The sequence below is a fragment of the Aptenodytes patagonicus genome, chromosome 12 (genome assembly GCF_965638725.1).
Source record: "Aptenodytes patagonicus chromosome 12, bAptPat1.pri.cur, whole genome shotgun sequence".
Taxonomy (NCBI): Eukaryota; Metazoa; Chordata; class Aves; order Sphenisciformes; family Spheniscidae; genus Aptenodytes; species Aptenodytes patagonicus.
Genome location: NC_134960.1, coordinates 12,302,492 through 12,322,147, shown reverse-complemented (window position 1 = coordinate 12,322,147; position 19,656 = coordinate 12,302,492). Strand labels below are relative to the sequence as shown.

Below are 19,656 nucleotides of genomic sequence, written 5' to 3'. Positions count from 1 at the left end.
CGGTGACACCACGCTCCATACGGAGCCGCAGAGTTGTCTGACTTGGGTGGTGGTGTGTGTTTGTTCTGGCAGTGCTCACTAAAACATGAGTCCCATATGAAACCATTTCAGCAATTTTTGAATGTTTGAGAAGTTACAAAATCTTTCTTTCACAGTGGTCTTTTGCTTTTGGTCTTTGCCATTTCACCTTTTCAGAGCTTGGGTTCAGGATCGTGTAATTCATCCAAGTAGCATTTTCTGGGTGTACGCGTGCCCAGAACCTCAGGCCGTGCTGCTGGTGAAATTCTCCTCTTTTAAACGACACATGGGGAGAACATCATCCTCCTTCATCTCTTCCTTCCTGTTGCTTTTGAAGTTTATCCTGGTTTATCTGGAGGGAGGGGTGCGTTTGACTTTTAGGGGGTGCTTTTAAGTCAACCCCAAGTTTCCATATGAAAACAAGGTGAAGCAATTTTTAATGCAAACTTCAGATTTTTTTGTATCAATCCTTTAAAGCCTGAATTCAGACCTCATTGTTCAGATGGTTTAACAGCAGGGTCAGCGCTTCTGAGCGTGACCGCTTCAATGTTAAATGTGAAACGCATTCACATTCATTTTTTTCCCTTTTATCTCCTAAAGGTGCTCTTACAGAGTGTTACGATGAACTGGGCAACCGGTACCAGCTTCCCGTCTACTGCCTCGCCCCACCTATCAACATGATAGAGGAGAAGGGCGACCTGGAGACTCTGGATATTCCTGATCCCCCGCCCAATTCAGGGCACGAATGCCAGCTTCGTTTGCGCCTGTCCACAGGCAAAGACCTCAAACTCATGGTCCGCAGCATGGACACGGTGTACCACATGAAGAGGCGGCTGCACGCGGTGGAGGGAGTGGAGCCGGGCAGCCAGCGCTGGTTCTTCTCGGGCAGGCCACTGGCAGATAAAATGAAACTGGAGGAGCTGAAAATCCCAAAGGACTACGTAGTGCAAGTCATCGTGAGCCAGCCCTTAGCAAATCCCACCCCGGTGGAAAACTGATTTCTGCTTGTTTATTGATTCTTCTTTCCTCCGTCTCTGTCATGGGGTTTGTTTTCACTGCCCTCTCTTCTTTCGGTTTGTCCTGCTAATGGATTGGTTCCAAGAAATGACCAGCAAAAATTCCATCTGTGATGGAGATCTGCAAAAACAAAACATAAAAATGTAAACTGGCCTTTGGGGTTTGCCTGATCTCATATTTAACACAACAGCAAGCAGCACAGGGCAAGGGCAAAGGAAGGAGCAGGAAGAGGAGGGGAAAAGGCGGGAGGTACAAGAAGGAGGGAAGAGATTGTAGTTCACTTAATACAAAAACGTAATGATTCTTAAAACTGTAGGTGGTGTCGTGATCCATGGAGCCAGAGCAACAGAGAGCACTTTTATTTAAAAAAAAAAAAAAAATTAATCAATTTATAAAATTTTCTATCAGCACCACATACAGTTCATGCAAGAATCACAGCTGCTCTGGGTAGGTCCCGCGCTGCGTGTTCACGGGGATCCTTTCTGGTTTGACCTAACTTGCGTGCTTTGTCCAGGCACAGCCGAGGCACAGCCGGCCCCAGGCAGCGGAGCTGGGCTGCGGGCTCGGTCTCCGTCCCATGCGGGCAGCTTCTGGCGATGCTCAGACCAAGCAATTGTACATTCCAAGATGGCAACGCAGTCCTGTGCCATTTCTGGCTCCCAAGCTGGGAATGCAGCCTGTCGGAGCCTTAGGCAATAACTTAGTCAATGTATACTCTCACGTACTGTACTGTAAACTTACTTGCTACAAGATTGACTTAGCCTGAAATTTACTGGCTCATCGGCACCTGAGTATGTGCCTGCCGAATCACTGTATATCACTCAGATCATTAAAACAAGTTTTTATCAGGCTAGCTAAGGTGAGTGATGCGCTGGTCTGCGCTTAAGTGTTAGGTGCATCACCTTTGTCAAATGGCACCGGTGTTATAGGTCCAGGTTAAACTGCAGTTACACCCAGATGCAATGGATTGCAACTTCCCCCACTCGGTTCCTGGAGGGCACAAAGCATGGAAAATGGTAAGGAGGACACGACGGCACACAGTTTTCAGCTTTTCGTGTGTCATTTGAAGCAGCAGCCAGTCTTCTAACTCTGTTCACTCTCCAGACAGGACAACTGGGAGGTATCCTCACCAACACGCACCCACGGCCCAGAGCGTGACGGTAGTGTTTCACAGCCAGTGCTTTCCCTTCAGAATGTAAGAGGAGCCCTCTTGGCAAATGACAAATCCTTTTGTAGTATCAAAAATCTGAATCAGAGCATATTTTTTTGGGGGGGGAATCTAATTGCTTGTTCCCTCAGTTGGTGATGCTCTCTGTGTTCCTTTGCCTGCTCTGCACCCCTTTGGTTGAGATCAAATGCCCTGTTCCTTTTAAACATGGTTTCTAGCTTGCTTGTTTTTTCAGCCATCATTGAAATGACTTCACTTCTTCCAAAGCTGAATGTGCTATTCAGGTATGAACAGCATATTTTTACTGGTTTCTGTCTTCCCTCTCTGAATCAATGGTCTAAAGCTACAGTTGTCCCAGCTCTTTCTCCTCTGCTAGTGAAACTGGTGGGTTAATTGACAATTTTAAACTTGTTACTTTTGCTCCTTCATTAACTCCACAGAACTCAGTTTCTCGGACTCAAAGGGAGTTCTTGCCCCGTGAGCATCAGCATAGAGCCAGAATGAGCAGAGGTCACTTGTACAACATCACGAGTCTTTCCCAGCAGGTGGGAGCAGGCGCAGAATTTACATTGATGGTTGGAAAACAGATCCACGTTTTATATGCATTTCCCACCCTACCCCAAATAAATACAGCTTTCTTTTTGGTCCCTGTGTTGTATTAAGCCTATGGTTTTTTGACAGCTCCTTTAGCCCCGATTTGGTACAGGATGCCTGAAGTGCAGTGGCAGAGCTGTGTAAAGGAAAATTAGTTCCCTGTTCTCATAAACACCAAAGTGACTTGGTTTTCTTTTTTCTTTTTTTCTTTTTAAAGATGAAATCAAAGTTGATAAATACTAACCTATAACAAAAATTTTCTTTTGTGGAGGTTTTTTTTAAGACAAATATGATTTACTATACTGGATTTTTGCAGCAAGATCTTTTGCATTCCAGACGGGAAAAAAATATTTGATATATAAACAACTCAAAAATCTCTTGGATTTTCACTGGGCAAAGGATGGTTTCATGCCAGGAAGACACTACTTGTCTTGTAAGGTATAGCTTACATCTCTGTACAAATGGTGTTTACAATGTCATTTCCCTGCAGTCCCTTCTGGAAGGGGAGAAATCGTGATAGATTAAGGAGGAACAGACCAGGGTGACAATTCTGTAGCTGTGAACACTAAAACACTACTTTTTTTTTTTAGGATACACCTTGTTGGTTTTTTTTTTTCTTTTTCTATTTTCATTCAGGCAATTGTCACCATGTACTGGTTTTGAGATTACAGCATGTAGGGGCTGGGAGAGCTCCTTCTTTCCCTCTCCCCCCTCTTAGTTGGAAAAGGTTCAGTTTTATTATGCCGTAATAGATGACCATGTTTTATATTAATTGCTTTTATGTCGGGGAGCAAGGTGATGATCTGAAAGCCATGTTGTGAGTGGGCTTTGAGTAGAACAGAGAATTGGTTCATGAAAATACTCTTCTCTAACAGCCTCCCCTCCTCTCCTGTCCCTTAAGCACATATCTAAAACTGAAAAAAATCAATGGTAAAATGCTTTTATTGGTGAAAGTGAAGACTCTTCAACCTCTTCTGTATAAAATAACAGATGTGCGAAGCACATACCCTGCTGGAAACAAATTTTACAAGATTTGTATTAGGAAAGAATTCTAAGTTTCAAAACATATATATATATATTAAAAAAATATCAGTAATGAAGGCATACAGGCATACAGCATGTTGACTAACATATCCCATATATATAACTAGAGGTTGCAATATACATTGAGAGAACAGTCATTTATTTGTCTCTGAAATGCCTTGTCTTTGTCCTACGAGATGGTCTTTGGTGCAAATGCCAGTGCAGGAAACCAGGCTGGGGCTCCCGTGGGACTCGTGCGGGTTCCTGGGGCAGAGCAGGGTTCCCCGCGTGCCTGGGGGAGGCGGGGAGGGAGGGAGGGAAGGCTTGTTTAATTGCAGAGCAGAGTAGGCATGGCTGAAGTGAGACTAACAAGGTACTAAACCGCTGTCTAGCTGGCAGCCCCGGTGAGAAGGCAGGGACCAGTGCAGGTCTGCGTGGCCAACACCAGTGGCTGTGCACAGGGAGGGTGGATAGAAGCAGCACGCTGGTGTGCGCATCTTCATTTTACAGCGTGGATGTACGTTGAGCTGCACGCTGCTGGCAACACGGCCTGGGCTGGGTTTTGGCGTGCTGGTTGGTGTGCTGCCCAGCGCTGTGCGGTGTCTTGGTTAGAATCAAAGTAGTGCAATGGTTTTTGTAATGCATGCAGCCATGAACTGCAATGCCCAGTGCAGACAAGTGAGGAGTATTTTTTATTTGTTAGACCCATCAGCCCTTTGTGTCATTCCTGATTAGCTCTGGCTGTGAACTGATGCCAGTAGATTACATTTTTTACCATGTTAGTGACAGGTCTGTTTGATGTGATTCAAATTTTTATACTCTTTATTGTTACTTCTGCCTGACCCAGAAGTAATAACCTAGTGAAAGTCCACACTCCTCAACAGCTTGAAAGGTGGAGAGGCATGAACACACGTAGTCTGCTGGGGCGAGGGAGCTCCAGAAAAGCCGTGGATGCTGTAGGTACGTTGCTCGGTGCACGACAGAAGGATGCTCAGGGTCGTCTTCCTCAACCAAGTGACAGCTGCTCCTTCTGAGCACCCAGCTCCCAGAAGGTTCATTGACTACCTTGGCTCTTTGTGCATCACAGTTTATTGGCGTCCTCTGCAGAAAACACAGCTTGGAATAGTTGCACTGCGAGAACTTTTTTTAGTTTTCTGAAAGCCTTTACTTCTCTGCATCTGGGAGATATTTTGGAAAACTAAATTACACGAGTCAGCAGCGTAGTTAAGTTGGGTTTTTTAATAGACCCCCAATGCTAAAAGTCCTCGTAACAACCAAAAAAACCTCACCCCAGGAGCAACCAAACAAAACCCCAGCTCCTCTTTGCCTTTCACAGAAAGTTCCTAAGTTGCTTTGGGGAGGGGAGGAAAGAGGGGTTCATTGAAGCAACGAGGCAACACATGGCAATGTGCATAACCTTTGGTAGAGCAGATGGCCGATTGATAAAATATTGCTGTAGTATGACATGCTTCTGCATATATATCCATTGTTAGTAAGTAATGTAAAAACTTTTGAAAAACTATTAAAAAAAAAAAAATCTTAGTTTGTTACAATGGCGGGATGCTTTTAGCCATGGAGTTTTGAAAGCATTTTAGCTCTGTAAGTGTTGACGAACTGAATGCTGTACGTTTCTCCATTTCTATCTTCTTCAGAAACGTAAGTGGTAGCTACATTTCTGACTCTTGATCTATATTTTACAAACTCTTTTCTATGTCACTGTAAATACATCCAAGACCCTGCACCTTATGCAGAGAATGTTTACATTTTAAAAAAAAAAAAAAGATTTTTGTTGGCTTTTTCACTGCGCTGCTCAGATCCTGTTACGTTGAAATGAAAGTAGTCTCTGTTAGAAAAATGGGCTTTTTTTTTTTCTTTGCCCTTCACCACTCCCCCTGTAATTCTGACTCCCTCCTGGATGATGGCTGGCAGCTCTTGGACAGCTTGCGCTCTCCTGGCGTAGGATGTAGAGGTATTTGAGAAAGGCATTTTTGAAAACTTGCTTTGGGTGGGGGGGATGAGCTTCGTACGCTCTGCAACTTCTTGGAAAAAGAAAAAAAATCTGCTTCAAACCCTCTAGATGTTGGTGGTCTGCCTTGCAAGTTAACTGATCTAGGAAGCCTTGGAGTTAAACTTTCCAGCAACCGTGCTTCTGTCTTCTCCCAAAGAAGATGAATGTCCTGCTATTATATCTGCAGCTACAAACACTTCTGTTGGTGAATGACTGTATATACAAGTCTGCCTGCTTTAAGACTTTCCTTTTCATAAAGTGTTTTTGATTGCTCTGTTCTGCAAATGGCTCTCCTCTTCCGTATTTCATCCGCTTAGATACTCCGTAGCCGCGTGTGTGTTGCTCTTGTTCATTGGAGATGGAGCTATAGCTCTCCTCCAAGGGACATACATGCCACTGAGCCTACAAAAGTCAAATAATTGGAAGATGAGATGTTTTAACCAGCAGGCTTCTTACCGTGGACTTTGAGACTTCTAATAAATGTGTCCACTGGACTCTCTGTGAAGAAGTATGTTCCTGCCCTCCAAGCAGGACCACTTGTTGGGTATTTATCCGGTAGAACTCTGTATTTGTATATTTTACAGATGAAGACCATTTGATCAGAGCCATGGGGCAAATAGAGAACTTAAAATCCTGACTCCTGCCTTAAAACTTTTAGTTCATCTTGAGCTCCAAAAATTCTGCACCTGCTCGTTCCCAAGTCCCTTTTTTCTTTAGGAAATTTGAATCCAGTCAAAGGCTGGAGACAATTTAAGGAAATTGAAAACAAAATAAATTTTAGCTGATGGCTTTATTAAAATAACTAACTGGTCTTGTATTAAAAACCCTATTTGTGCCTCTCTTAAGTCCAGGGAATGTTTGAAAAGTGGAGGTGGCTTTTGAGCAATGATTGAAATGACTGCATTAGCTGGCAATTTGTAAGACACTTGCTTTCATATGCTCTGAGCAAGAGACTTCGGTTTGTGTCCTCTCTGCCTCATGGTAATGGCTTTCAAAGATGGCTGGTACCATCAAATTTGTACTTCTTGAATAAATATCTTCATTTTTATGGTAAAACTTTTTGTATGCGGTTTGTTTGTGTGTGCCATGTAACAAACATTCATATTATGTAGGATACGGTGCTAGTTTTGGTACTGACACAAAATACACAGCTCCAACATGCCGTGAAACAAGGACGAGGGGATTCCAGTGATACGACCTTTTTTTTCCCCCCTGTAACTTTTATAAAATCTTTTAGAATCAAATACACCAGTTGTGTAAAACATGCTTTTTAACTTTTTTCCCCTCCCTAACTCCTTCAGTTAATGAAGAATTGTAGGCCAATATAAAGATGCTGTGAACATCAGGTAACTTTTAAAATGCATTATGTATTTTTATGTTGTACCTCTGTTTCTTGGTTGACATATCGCAGTAGTGTGTGCACGTATTTTTAATCAACTGCCAAGCACAAGTAGGTTGTCTTTAGACTGTTAAATTATGTGATTTTTTTTTTTTTTTTTTAACCTAGGTAAGATCTTTTACCACTGAGAGCAAACCATCATGAACTTCTATTGGAAATGCTGTACAAAATTTCCTGTATTTAAAACAAAAAAGAAAAACTTTTTCCCCTGCATTTAAAAAATAAAAGTAATCCTAGAAATGCCATGCCTTAAGAAATAAACCCAGTGTTGTTTTTCTTTTTAAATTTCTTCAATAGGGCTTTTAATTCTGAGCTGGAGCTCTACAACTTTTTCATTACCTGTCTGATACCCTAGAGACACGTTTTGGTAGTAATTTTGGTGTGTGACAACTTTTTATCTTGCAAATAAGGCGTGCAGTCCGTGGAGAATGCAAGGCCTGGAGATGCGCTCAGACATCCAGCGTGAACCTCCTCTGTTCCCGGCTCCCGCTGTCTGCAGATGTGCTTCTGGCTCCTTGGCGAACAGTGCAAAATAATGGATCTGTGTAATTGTCCTATAATTACATTAACTGACATGTTGTCTTAATTCAGGTCACCACTTTTATAGTCTTGATTAACTACCTAATGTATCAGAGGAGTAGGAATAACTTGTTGTAGGCCGCTTTGGTCTAATGTTATCACAGCTAAACATTTCAATTTTTTTTTTTAATCTTAGGATAATTTCATGGTAGAATTGATGATGTGAGTTATAAACAAATAAGCATGTGATCTTCCTGGAACTTTTTTAAACTTTTTCCTATGTATATATTTATTTTATATGTGTGAGTATATATAATCTTTTATGTATACGTATTCCCTTTTGTCTGTGTGTGTATGTATCTTTATGTAAAATAACAGTGCAAAGGCTTGTTTGTAGCCATTTGTTCTGACCCATGAGACAACCCTGCTTCCATCTCTCCCAGCACAGACAGAGAAGGTCTCAGAGCTGATGTCCTCAAACACCAGGATTATAAAACTACGTGTGATCTTTCTTTACCCATCTTCTAGTTGACCTAAGTGTGGTCGTTTGTCAAGTAGTAAGCAGGATCTCCGTCTCGTGTTGTCACTGTGTGCAAACCCACGCCACACTGCACCAAGCTGTCTTTGGTCTGCAGCTGTAGCACATTTTGGTGTATGAAATGGGCTGGGGAACTCCGGGCTGACTGTTGACCTAAGCAAAACCCCAAAAGAACACAGATTCTAGGTCAAAAGTGCACGAGAGTTGAAATTTTCTCGGTCACTGCTGCAAGCAGTGAAATCGAGTGCTGCTTCACACCCCGCAGCATACAAGCCGTAGGGTGGAGAGGGAGGTGCTGGGCTCTTCTGCCTATGGGCAGAACCTCCCCATAGGGGAGGTTTAGACCGGACATTAGGAAGCATTTCTTTACCGAGAGGGTGGTCAAACACTGGAACAGGCTTCCCAGAGAGGTGGTCGATGCCCCAAGCCTGTCAGTGTTTAAGAGGCATTTGGACAATGCCCTCACTAACATGCTTTAACTTTCGGTCAGCCCTGAATTGGTCAGGCAGTTGCACTGGCTGACCGTTCTAGGTCCCTTCCAACTGAAATAGTCTAGTCTAGCCTAGAGCTTAGGGGAGAAGACTATGTATGATTTATAGAGCTATGTTATATAGATTATGGTGTTTCTATTCCTAATTAATATATAATTAATGTTTGTATTGTGCCTATGTTCATATTTCATTGACCTATATCTCACTACATGGCATTGCATAACGTGCTACGACTAGCATGGGGTTTCTGCCCTACGGTGGATGTCGCACCCTCGCTCCTGGCCCCGTGCCAGACTCTGATTGCTTTCTACCTGCTAAAGCTGCATCCCAGTTTGGTCAACGCACCCGTCCCGCTCGGTCTGTGTTCCTGCGGACCAGTGCTCTGTTAATACCTGGTGCTGGGCTCCAGAGACAGCACTGAGGGAAATGGTCTTTAACTGCAGACCTGATTTTGCTGCTTTCTTATGCCGGGATAACAGCCCTGGTCAGTGCAGAAACTCCGGAGTCACTCTGGATTCTGTAGGGAGCATCTGGCTGAAAGCTCGGGGTGGCTGGTCCCTCCAAATCTGGGCTAAAAATATCAAGGTTAACTTATGGAAAAGGCACTGAGCTCTGCCAAAGAGTGGTTGGTTGTATTCTCTCTTTCTCTGAATAATCCCGGAAAGTTGGGATTTCAGCTGCGTGGTTTATTTTCTCTGGACTCAGAGCAGTTGCAAAGGTCTGAGAGGTGGGATGCCGCCTTACAGGCGTGCCGAAACCTCACTTCGTGGGAGGTCAGTGGCAGCGCTTGGAGACTGGAATTATCTATTCTAATTAGTCCCTTATGCTGCAGCCATGCTGCTTCGTTAGGGAAGCTCTCTAATGGCAGTGAGTTTGGAGGAGGCTCAATGATGTGATGCCCTGTGTGTAAAGTGAGAGGGGGAAATAAATTCACTGGATTGTTGTGCCCAAAGGGTAAACAGTCAATTTTTTTTAGCAAAAAAACCCCAAACCCTAAACTGCCTCTCTTGCTTTCTCTCCACATGGACTTAATTAGGTGGTTTCGTTAACAAAGCAAACAGCATTTCCTGTCGTTGGGCTGTTCCTCACGAGCGCAGCAGCACGGATGCAGGGAGCTGCCTGAGCCCGGAGCACGCAGGCAGGGGATACAGAGCGGGAAGCTGCCAGCATGAGTGGCTCCAGCATCAGAGACCAGTCTGCCCCATTTCAACCAGCCTTGCTTTGTGTGCGTCTGAACGTGGCGAAATGGCAGCGCTGGGGAGGAGGGTGCTCTCCAAACCAGTGTGTAACGTAGGGGGCAGGAAGAGGTTGTCTCTAAAATACCAAGAAGACACACCTATTGTAGTGCATGGGGGAAGATCACACTAACATCAGGCTTAGTCCTGGGGAGAGTTGTGAGACATGAGGCTGAAATCCGAGTTGCATCAGTCCCTCCTCCTCAGACACCAGTCCCTGGTGCTCACCTTGGCAGAGCAGTGGCGATGTGCAATGGAGAAAACAGAACAGGCAACTGCTTTACTGCAGCGCTTTGATTTATTCACTTTCTGCAAGTTTGGTACATCTATCTGGCCTGAGCCCAGGGGGATGGAGAAGCGAGGCTGTGTTATTCCCAGCTGGGTAAAGGGTTCTTGTTCAGGCTGTTAGGAGCTCACTGATCCTGCTGGGAGGTTATTCATGATCCCCTTCCTCTTTTTGTTGTTGTTTGTCAATACAGAAGACTGCAAACATCTTGAATTCCGTTGCTAATTTTGTGGAGGAGATAGAGCCCTAGCTTAGCAAGGCAGCCTTGCCCAGTGTAAACAGTTATTTCAGAGAAAGACCCCGAGTCCAGGTTCTCCAACTTGCTCTAGTTTCCCGACTGACTCAGGAGAAATTGGTTTCAATTGATTGCCTCTGGCTCATCCCAAACATGTTACAGGCTAATAGGGCACCTCCCTGGCACACGGCTGTTTCTCTACCATTTGTAATGACTTGCAGATGTTGGAGTGATTCATAACAGCTGGGGTTACAGCGTGGCCGGGTGGAAGGGGGGCATGGGGTGCCTTCATGGCTGTATCACAGCTATGCTGCTTCTGCTTGAAGTGGCCTTTTAATCAGGCAGCCTAGAGATGAAAGGACAGGATCAATGCAACTTGGGGCTGAAACAGCTTATTGCAGGAAACTGCTCCAAAGGCATTAGAGAGCTATCTGCAGGCCCTGAGCAGGACTGAGGCTTTGATACCTTGCTGCGCTGCTAAACCACACAGGAAACAGGCTGCAAGCCCTGCAGGGCTCACAGGAGAGATGCAACAACTGCCTGTAACAAGTAATTGAAGAGGATACTTGTGGTGGAACATAGAGGAGGAAAATTATCAATAAAAACAATAACCCAGGAACCTAGCAGCAGAAAGGAGGAGAAAGAGAAGGTATCTCCCTCGGTTACTAATGGCTGTCTTGCTAAATGTGCTCCTGGAGCATGCTGAGATGCTGAAGTCATGAGGGTGGTGTGAAGCTGTGACAGAGGTAAGAGATGTCTACAGTCTATTAATGACTGATTCCCTACCAGTGTAGCTGCAGGTGATCATTAATCAGAGAATACTTCAGAGCAGGGAGGGATTTGAAAGAGCATAGGTCACCATTCAGAGACAAAGGGGAGCTGGCAGCAAAAGCAAATTGGCAAGGGATGTGTGCATGCATCTCCATAAGGAGGACTGTGTTAATGCAGAGCTGGAGGGGAGGTGCTGCTACCAGCTTTGTTCCCTTTCTGGTTGCAGGTAGCTGCTCCCCGCCATGGGACAGGGATGGGCAAGATCCCTGCGGCCTCTCCATGGAACCTGGAGCTGGTCTAAGGTAAAAATGAGGGATCCAGCAGAGGAGAGAGAGACCTTCCCCTGGGGCTCTTATCTGGCATTGGTATCTCCATGGCATGGGCATGGGCCAAGGTATGGCACTTGTAATGTTTCTAGAAGGAGTTTCAAGTCCGAGTGTACCCCACCGAGGTACCCCCCTGGCCAGCAGCTCTGAGAATGGACTGCACAGAGCTTGGAAAATAATGAGAAGCCACAAGCAAACTCAGAAGAAAATGGCTTAAATAAAGGCACTTCTGCCAGTTCTGCCCATCTCCTCCCATTAGAGTCTCCTCAGACACAGGAATATGCCTGGTTTACCCCCAAAAAATTATTTTGTCCTGTTGCTATCTTACTGTTAAAACATTTTCAATTCAGACTGTGCGGTAAGTCCCCAAAGACCCACTCCTGAAGTCAACAGGAAGAAAACCCAGGCTTGAGTGAGAAGTGGCTGTGGGCTGCAGTGCAAAATTAATCCCAAGGATTAATTTTGAATTTAGGCCATGAAAATGCCTCTATCTTTTGACTGTAATTTCTCTAATTTTACCTCATCTCCAGAAATATCAAAGTCCTTAAATATCTTCTTAAGTTATTCTTTCTTGATGTTGAAGAGAAACCTTGTGGCTTCAAACTCATTAAAATCAATCATATTATCCCCATCTACATCCAGCAGTTGAAAGGCAGGTCCTGTGTGCTGGTGGATGAACTGCTTTTCAAGATGGTTCTGGTTTGGGGCAGAAAGGTTTAGAAACAGATGATAAGCACCGATTTCCTGCTTGGAAAGAATACATGGAATACCAACCGGTGTTCGCGTCCAGAGAATAAAGGTGACCTCCTGCTAGTTGCGCCCGCAGGAAATACCAAAATCCTGGTGCTTCCTGCCATGGAGCCACGCGGGAGCAGGCGGCTGTTGCCGGCTGGGTTTGGGCTGCGGGCTGTGCTGGGGAGAGCTACCGACAGCCAGCCAAGCTCCAAGGCTGCTTTGTGAGGTCCTTTCCCATCCCTCCCATGTGCCGAATGACTTGCAGGGCTATGTCCCGCAGTTGGCTCCTCTCCTTCCTCTCTGAGTCCTGCAGGCAGCAGCCCCAAGCGCTGGCCCTCAGCTGGGTGTCTGGTCCAGAGCGGAGCTGCTGGACGTGTCCAACAGCAAGATGAGCTCTGGGGGTAACCCTGGCTTTACCACCCCTCTCCCTCACCGCAGCCTGCTGTCATCGCTGCTTTTCCCTGAAGAGGCACCTCCCCAGCCTGGGCTGTAGGTGATGCCAGGGAGGCTGAAGAAGGGCATCAGCACGTGCTGCACCTACAAGCTAGCAAGAACTGATGGGTGAAAACAGATGCTTTGCTCTCTTCCCCACAGGCAGACGCAGCCGAGGGCTTGTTTTTTGGAGCGCTAAGATGGACAGCCTGAGCTGGGAGGAGTGTTTAGATGGTTTCTACCTTGCAAAAGGTTCAGGGGTGGATTTATGCCAGAGGAACAAGGTTGGTATTAACAGGGGGACTGCTCATTTCCCTGCTTTCCTTTCTGTGCAGCAGCATAGACCCAGGGACCCTCTCCATCCCTTGTACGCCATGAGTAAAGATCAGCTCCAGTGAGCTGATTCCCTTTACGGGGGTGTTGGATGGTGCAGATGTCCCTGTACCAACTCCAGGACCTGCAGGGTACACACCTCACAGGACAGGAGGATGCATGCCACCATGTAGAACTCATTAAAGCAAATTCTTCCCCTTGCATTTCGGTCCAGCAAGTCGAACAGCAGCATAATCTGCTCCTTATTCAGGTCGGTCACATAACAGAGAAAGCAATAAAACTGCAGATGTGGAAAACAGTGAGCTCTCAGGCATCGTCTGCACAAAGCTGAGAGCAATAATTAGCAGGATTTATTTTATTTTAAATGCCTACTGCTCCCAGACACGTTGCACAGGCAATTAAAACACAGGGGCAGACAAGAGATACTGTTCAGAATTAATAGAACAGTATTAGTAAGATGGCTTGATTTATGAAAGGGACATATGTGATTTCTGCACAGAAGGCAACGTTAAAGTGCTCATAATTTTCTATCTTCTTCTCTTCTACCCCACCCCTGGAGGAAAAAAGGACTTTTCCAACAAACCAGAAATACGGGAATAGGCTGAAGAACTGCAGGCGGGAGGTGGGGAAGCTGTGAACCAGCGGATGGCGGGGTTGCAAACAGCCTCATGTGGAGGACACTATTGGCAAGAAACCCACCTGCTTTCTAACACAGAGCACGATCGGTTTATGGAAAGGATTACATGATGAGGTTGCTGCAGTACTAAGGAATTAGCTTCAGTGAGCCAGAAATCCCCTCTTGCCCTGTGTCTGGCATCTCGCTTGCACAGCTGTAAAGATCTCTTTTATGACTGGCCTGGGTTTTTCGTATGTCGATTATCTGCTCATTGTGCCAGGACCTGGTTATCATGTTTGTACAGTACTAACAAGCCTGTGGCTTTGCATGCTGCTGGGATGCAGAGGACGATAAAACTGTAAAATCAAAGAGGTTTCATAGGCTCTTGGACCTTTTTCTGTCTCACAAACAGGGAAGGAGGCAATGGAAGGGGGAAGGGGAAAGGAATACCTTCGATGTGAGCTGAAAATGTATCTCAGTGGCTCTGCATGGTCCCCTGAGCCGTACATAATTCAGAAGCCGATGCAGGAGTAGCCAGGCCATGTAACCTTCCAGAGCAGCCGGGGCATGATAGAGCAGGGAGGACATGGTGATATATGCTGTATCTGAAAGCTTTCTGGGGTATTGCCAAGCACTTGTGTTAACCAAGCTGCTAGTTAATTAGTATTATGGAGTGCTGCGTTTGTTGTAACATCTGAAGTGCAATATTTGTAATGTCTGTGATCTCTGGTTTTAAATCCTAAGCGATGTAGCATTCTGTATCTCTCTTTTCAAAACATTACAAAGGGCCTGTAATTTTAGAGCATTAATGCCAATCCCATTTTTAGAAGTACTTACTGTTCAGGTAATTCTTTCGATGAACATCCAGGAGCTGGAAATACTCTGCCAGTGCCGCAGTATTTCTTACTGACAACAAGCAGTATACTTCATCTAAATGCAGATGCTGCAGAAAACACCCAGATTTCAGCTTCACCTCGGCTGGCCGTGGAAGACCAGCGAAACAGAATTAGCGCCATGGCAAAGACCCCTCACAGAAAGAAAATTCTGCCCTAGAACCAGATGCAACCTCCATCCCACAACTTCAATGCTTTTTGCACGTTTTCAAGAATTCCCCTCAGATGTGGAGGCAAAGGCTCCCCTCCCATTCAGCCTTAAAGGATAATAGGTACTAAAATCAAGTGACAGAAATTATTTTCACAGTGCTCAAGAGCATTAAATCTGATTAAAATGTGCAAGATAGTACAGACTTAAGGATTTACTTTAGACTGTAATGCAAATCTCAACCTCAGACAAGTGGTACCCCGAAGTCTGTTGGTCCGTGCTGAGGAGGTCCAACGTAGCAGCCACTGCAGGGCTTTACTCTTCCTCTTAGCCAGGGCTTTGATGCTTCTAGTTTCCAGTACCTGACAGTGTCCTGTGCAATGTGTCTGGGAGCTCTAGTCAGACATGGCTGCTTTTGAATGCTCAATTTCTTGTTCAAGTTCGCTGTTAGGAAGCTGAACCGCTCTTACATTTATATAAAGTGTTTATCGCCCATTCCTTTTCCAACCCAGAATAAGTCCAATCCAGCACAACAATAACCATTGAAAGTGCTCTTTATTCCTTACCCCTAACCGACACCAGGAATAATACTAATAAAATCAAATTCGACTGGCTTACTTTGGTCGACAGACCCTCGTAACCCAACACTTAAAATGCGGAGCTGTATGTAGTCTTGCGGTCAGGTCAGCAGTTTCTTCTCCTTGGGTCGTAATGCTGAGCAAGAGCTCGGCTCTGCTAACGCATGCTGCTGAGGACTGTGCTGACTCTGAGAGGTCGTAGTTAACGCAATGGTGATGCTCCTGACCATCTGTCCACAGAATCACGGGTGTTCCCAGGAGCTTGGGGCAGATTTGCAAAGTTTTTTGCATTTCTGGAGTTTATATTCTCTTTCTCTCATTTATCACTTGAGAAATGGTAAGAAGAAGTAATTCATTGGTAGATAACTAACCTGTTTGCTGACTTGGTTTGACACCTGTGAGCTTTCTGCAAGAAATGGGTGGAAAGAATTCAAGAGAGAGCAAATCTGCTTATAGGGTATCAAGCGCTGGATAAAAAATGCCACAGCCGTCAAAATGCTGTGCTGAATCAGAGTTGCTCAGAAACTTTTGAAGGGGTAACTTGAGTCTGCAAAATTTATGCCAGCAGAGGTATCACCTCTCTGAGCCCCGATCTGATCAGCCCACCCTCAGACAGTCTACAGGGCATAGGATTTATCTTGGATTCCATACCTTTACAGCACCTGATAAGGACAGATATCCCAATATGTGCCCACAGCTCTTGTAGGGGCAATGACAAAGATGACGGAGTCAAACGCTTATCAGGGAGGCAGATGACAGAACAAGGGCGATGACCGCAGGTAGCAGCTTGGGATGTCCAGCGGCACATTAGGAAAAACCCTCCCCCAGGATGGTGATGCGCCCTGGAGCAGGTAACCCCGGGAGGTCATGTCTGCTCCATCCTGGAAGGTTTTTCAAGACTCAGCTGGACAGATTGCTGTCTGACCTGGTCCAGTGCTGGTGACACTCCTGCTCCAAGCGGGAAGCTGGCCTAGATGATCTCTGGGGGTCCCATCCAAGCAATGTTTCTATGGTTGTATGCAACGCCCAGATCCCCTAGTACAATAAAGTAAAAATGCTACTGTTAATAAGAATGATAACTTTAAAAAAATGATAGCTAAAACACTGGAAAAATTGAGATTAAAAGTATGAAATTTTGAACATAGTTGCTCTGGTTCTGTTCTATTCTGTTCTTACTCCAGTATTGCCAAATCCACACATTATATCAGATCAGATCCAAAACCCATGAAGTTAGGTGAAAAAAAGTGCTCAATGATTTTCAGGTTCTTTCTATTTCAGGGATATACTTGGGTTGCATTTTCAGCTTGTTTTTCCTACAACTCAGTGGGGAGAAGGGAAGAAGTAGGGGAACACAAAACTTTCTCCAAAAAAAGCAGCTGAAATTCTCGTACAGCCATAAATTTCCGGGAACCAGACTTTTAAATAGTATTTCAAGCATCAGTATCTATTGGGAAATTCCCAATAGAAATGTGAGGGCTGATCATACCAGGATAAACCCAGTTTTTCTTAACACCAAAGACAGGGAGAGGCGACGATCAGCCCCCGTGCTCTAGGGTATAATATATCAGGGAACTAATGAGAAATCACCAAGCCCAGATGTTCTCAAAGCAAGAGCCTGTGCTGAGTTTCACCCGCGTTACACCTCAGGATGGAGTGTGCAAACGCACCCCCTCCCGTACCTCCACCCTCGGCTCGTTAACGGGACATGTATACGGGGCAAAATACACACGCTGGTGTGAGCGGTGCTGGTATCACTGAGGTTTGCCCGGACAACCATTTACCACTAAGCCTTCTGTTAAAAACAGAGATGTTGTCAGGCACGGCTGCACCGTCGGGTATTTCCCCTAGATGTCCCTATTTAATACTTGATTTCAAGCCGGTTTTTCAGAGTTTTTGAAGTCTTGCCAGGGAGAGGACGCAAACCTTCACACTTGACACCACTTGGGTCACATCTTCTCTAAATCAAATTCATGGCGGGTGCCCGTGGTGCCGATACACTCGAATTCCTGCTACTGGGAGTTTTTAAAATATTTGTGTTTGGCTGTTTTCACATGAGATGAACTGGGGGAAGAAGGAAACGTCCCTCTGTTGCCAAGGCAGTTTAGGATTATGTTTTTACACTCGGAGATGCGTCTCTTTGCTCGGCCCCCAGCAGCGCAGCCCGTGAGGCGAAGCACAGCCCGTGTGGGTGCTGTTGGCTCGCCCCGCTCCGTGTGCCAGGCTGCGCAGGAGGGAACATGACAGCAGCCGCTGAGGAGTTTCAGACCTTTCCTTCCAGGTCTTCAATGTTATTTGTATTTAGCATCGTCCTCTGGTGCTCCGGCCTCCTCCTGCTGTGCTGGGGGATGGCGAGGAGATATGCGACTCCCTGCCTCGCTCAGGGGCACGGCTCGCCGCCGGGGCCGAACCGAGCCGGGCTGTGCCATACCACGCTGCCCCGCGCCGTGCCCGCGCCGTGCCGTGCCCGTGCCCCAGCCGTGCCCGCGCCGCGTCGTGCCCGAGCCGTGCCCGAGCCGTGCCGTGCCCGTGCCCGCGCCGTGCCGTGCCCGCGCCCCAGCCGTGCCCGCGCCGCGCCGTGCCCGAGCCGTGCCGTGCCCGAGCCGTGCCGTGCCCGTGCCCGCGCCGTGCCGTGCCCGCGCCCGAGCCGTGTCGTGCCCGAGCCGTGCCGTGCCCGTGCCCGCGCCGCGCCGTGCCCGTGCCCCAGCCGTGCCCGTGCCCGCGCCGTGCCGTGCCCGCGCCGTGCCGTGCCCGTGCCCCAGCCGTGCCCGCGCCGCGCCGTGCCCGAGCCGTGCCCGAGCCGTGCCGTGCCCGTGCCCGCGCCGTGCCCGTGCCCGCGCCGTGCCATGCCCGTGCCCCAGCCGTGCCCGCGCCGTGCCGTGCCCGCGCCGTGCCGTGCCCGTGCCCCAGCCGTGCCCGCGCCGTGCCGTGCCGGGCGGGGCGGCCGCCGGCCAATGGCGCGGGGCGGCGGCAGCCAGGCCAGCAGGTGGAGCGGCGCCGGCTCCATGTGCGCGGCTGGAGGCGGCCCCGCTCTCCGCCTCGCCGTTCCCCCGGGCGCGCAGCGGCTCCGTCCTCCCCCGGGGCAGGGCGCGGGAGGCGGCTGCCGGCAGCTCCCCGCGGCTCCCCTGCCGCCGCCGGGCCGCGGCTCGGCTCCTCGGCGGCCCCGCCGCGCCGCACCGCTCCGGCATGGCTTTCGCTAATTTCCGCCGCATCCTGCGCCTCTCCACCTTCGAGAAGCGGCGGTCCAAGGAGTACGAGCACGTCCGCCGCGACCTGGACCCCGGCGAGGTGTGGGAGGTGGTGGGGGAGCTGGGCGACGGCGCCTTCGGCAAGGTCTACAAGGTGGGTCCGCGGCGAGGGGCGAAGCACCTGCGGCCCCGCAGGGGTGGCGGTGCCTCCTCCCGCAGTCTGGGGGCTCGCTTGCAGGCTCCCCGCTTGCTGAGCAAACCTGGAAGCCGTCTGCGGCGCTGCGGGGGGGGGGGGGGGGGGAACCCTTGCGGGACCTGGGGCCGGCTCCGCGCGTCCCGGTAGCTGCGCCGCTGGGAACGGGAGGGACGGGGGGCAAAGACAGCGAGTCAGCTGGGGGGGTGGGAGTGCAGCGCTTTGCTTGGGGCAGGGGAAAGGAGGGAGAGAAGCTTTTTTTGTTTTTTTTTCCTTTTTTCTTTTCCCCTTAAATCGCCAGTTTTCAGAGCGATGCTTTTGTAAGGCGACGAGGTGTTCCTTGCCAAGCCTGTCGGTGCAATGAATGGAGGGAGATTTCTTGGAAGTCGGCAGTCTCGGGGCTGCCTCCAAGTTTTGCAAGCCTCCAGGGGTGACATTATTTGTATTCCTGTGGTCCTCGCCGGCAGGAAACTTAGACCGAGAAGAGGAGCCCAGCTCCTTAAGAGTGGGGACATGTCCGGTGCTATGAATGTTTAGCCTTTACGTTAAAGGACTGGGGTTTTAAAGGCCAAATACTCACTGTACTTTGCACTCCAAAGCACCAGCGTTCTTGCTGTTACTGGCTCTGAAATACCCCGGTCTCCTGTGCAACAGTTGAGAGAGGAGACTTTTGCTTGGGGCTGGCTGGGGGAGCAGGTTGGGGATCCAGCTTCCCTGGGAGACCTGTGTTACATACGTAGTTTGGAACTGGGGTTGTGAATTAGCTGTTTGGCAGCTGGTTTTTGATGGTCTCGTTAGATCGTTTAACGAGGTGTTGCCTTTTCAGAACTGAGAAAGAAGTAGTACCTAAAGAGAAGGCCAGGAAGGGAGCTGGTTGGTTGCAGGTCAGGATGGAGGTGTTTTACCACAGTGTCC

The 19,656-nt window shown here is 47.8% G+C and overlaps 3 protein-coding genes across 3 annotated transcripts in view; 2 read left to right on the top strand and 1 right to left on the bottom strand.

Annotated features, from left to right (window-relative positions):
- Positions 1 to 7,453, top strand: part of UBTD2 (ubiquitin domain containing 2) — a 63,934-nt gene extending 56,481 nt beyond the window's left edge. The window contains exon 3 of the mRNA XM_076349656.1: positions 619 to 7,453. Within this exon, the coding sequence (XP_076205771.1) occupies positions 619 to 1,016 (398 nt within the window). The 3' untranslated portion in view covers positions 1,017 to 7,453. The remainder of the gene's footprint in view (positions 1 to 618) is intronic.
- Positions 7,454 to 10,151: 2,698 nt separating this feature from the next.
- EFCAB9 (EF-hand calcium binding domain 9) lies at positions 10,152 to 18,548 on the bottom strand. Its single transcript, XM_076350434.1, is given in 6 exon segments — positions 10,152 to 10,157; positions 12,148 to 12,324; positions 13,268 to 13,408; positions 14,052 to 14,059; positions 14,582 to 14,722; positions 18,404 to 18,548. Coding segments are annotated over 6 exon segments (618 nt in total).
- Positions 18,518 to 19,656, top strand: part of STK10 (serine/threonine kinase 10) — a 52,033-nt gene continuing 50,894 nt past the window's right edge. Inside the window, exon 1 of the mRNA XM_076349860.1 lies at positions 18,518 to 18,702. Within this exon, the coding sequence (XP_076205975.1) occupies positions 18,547 to 18,702 (156 nt within the window). The 5' untranslated portion in view covers positions 18,518 to 18,546. The remainder of the gene's footprint in view (positions 18,703 to 19,656) is intronic.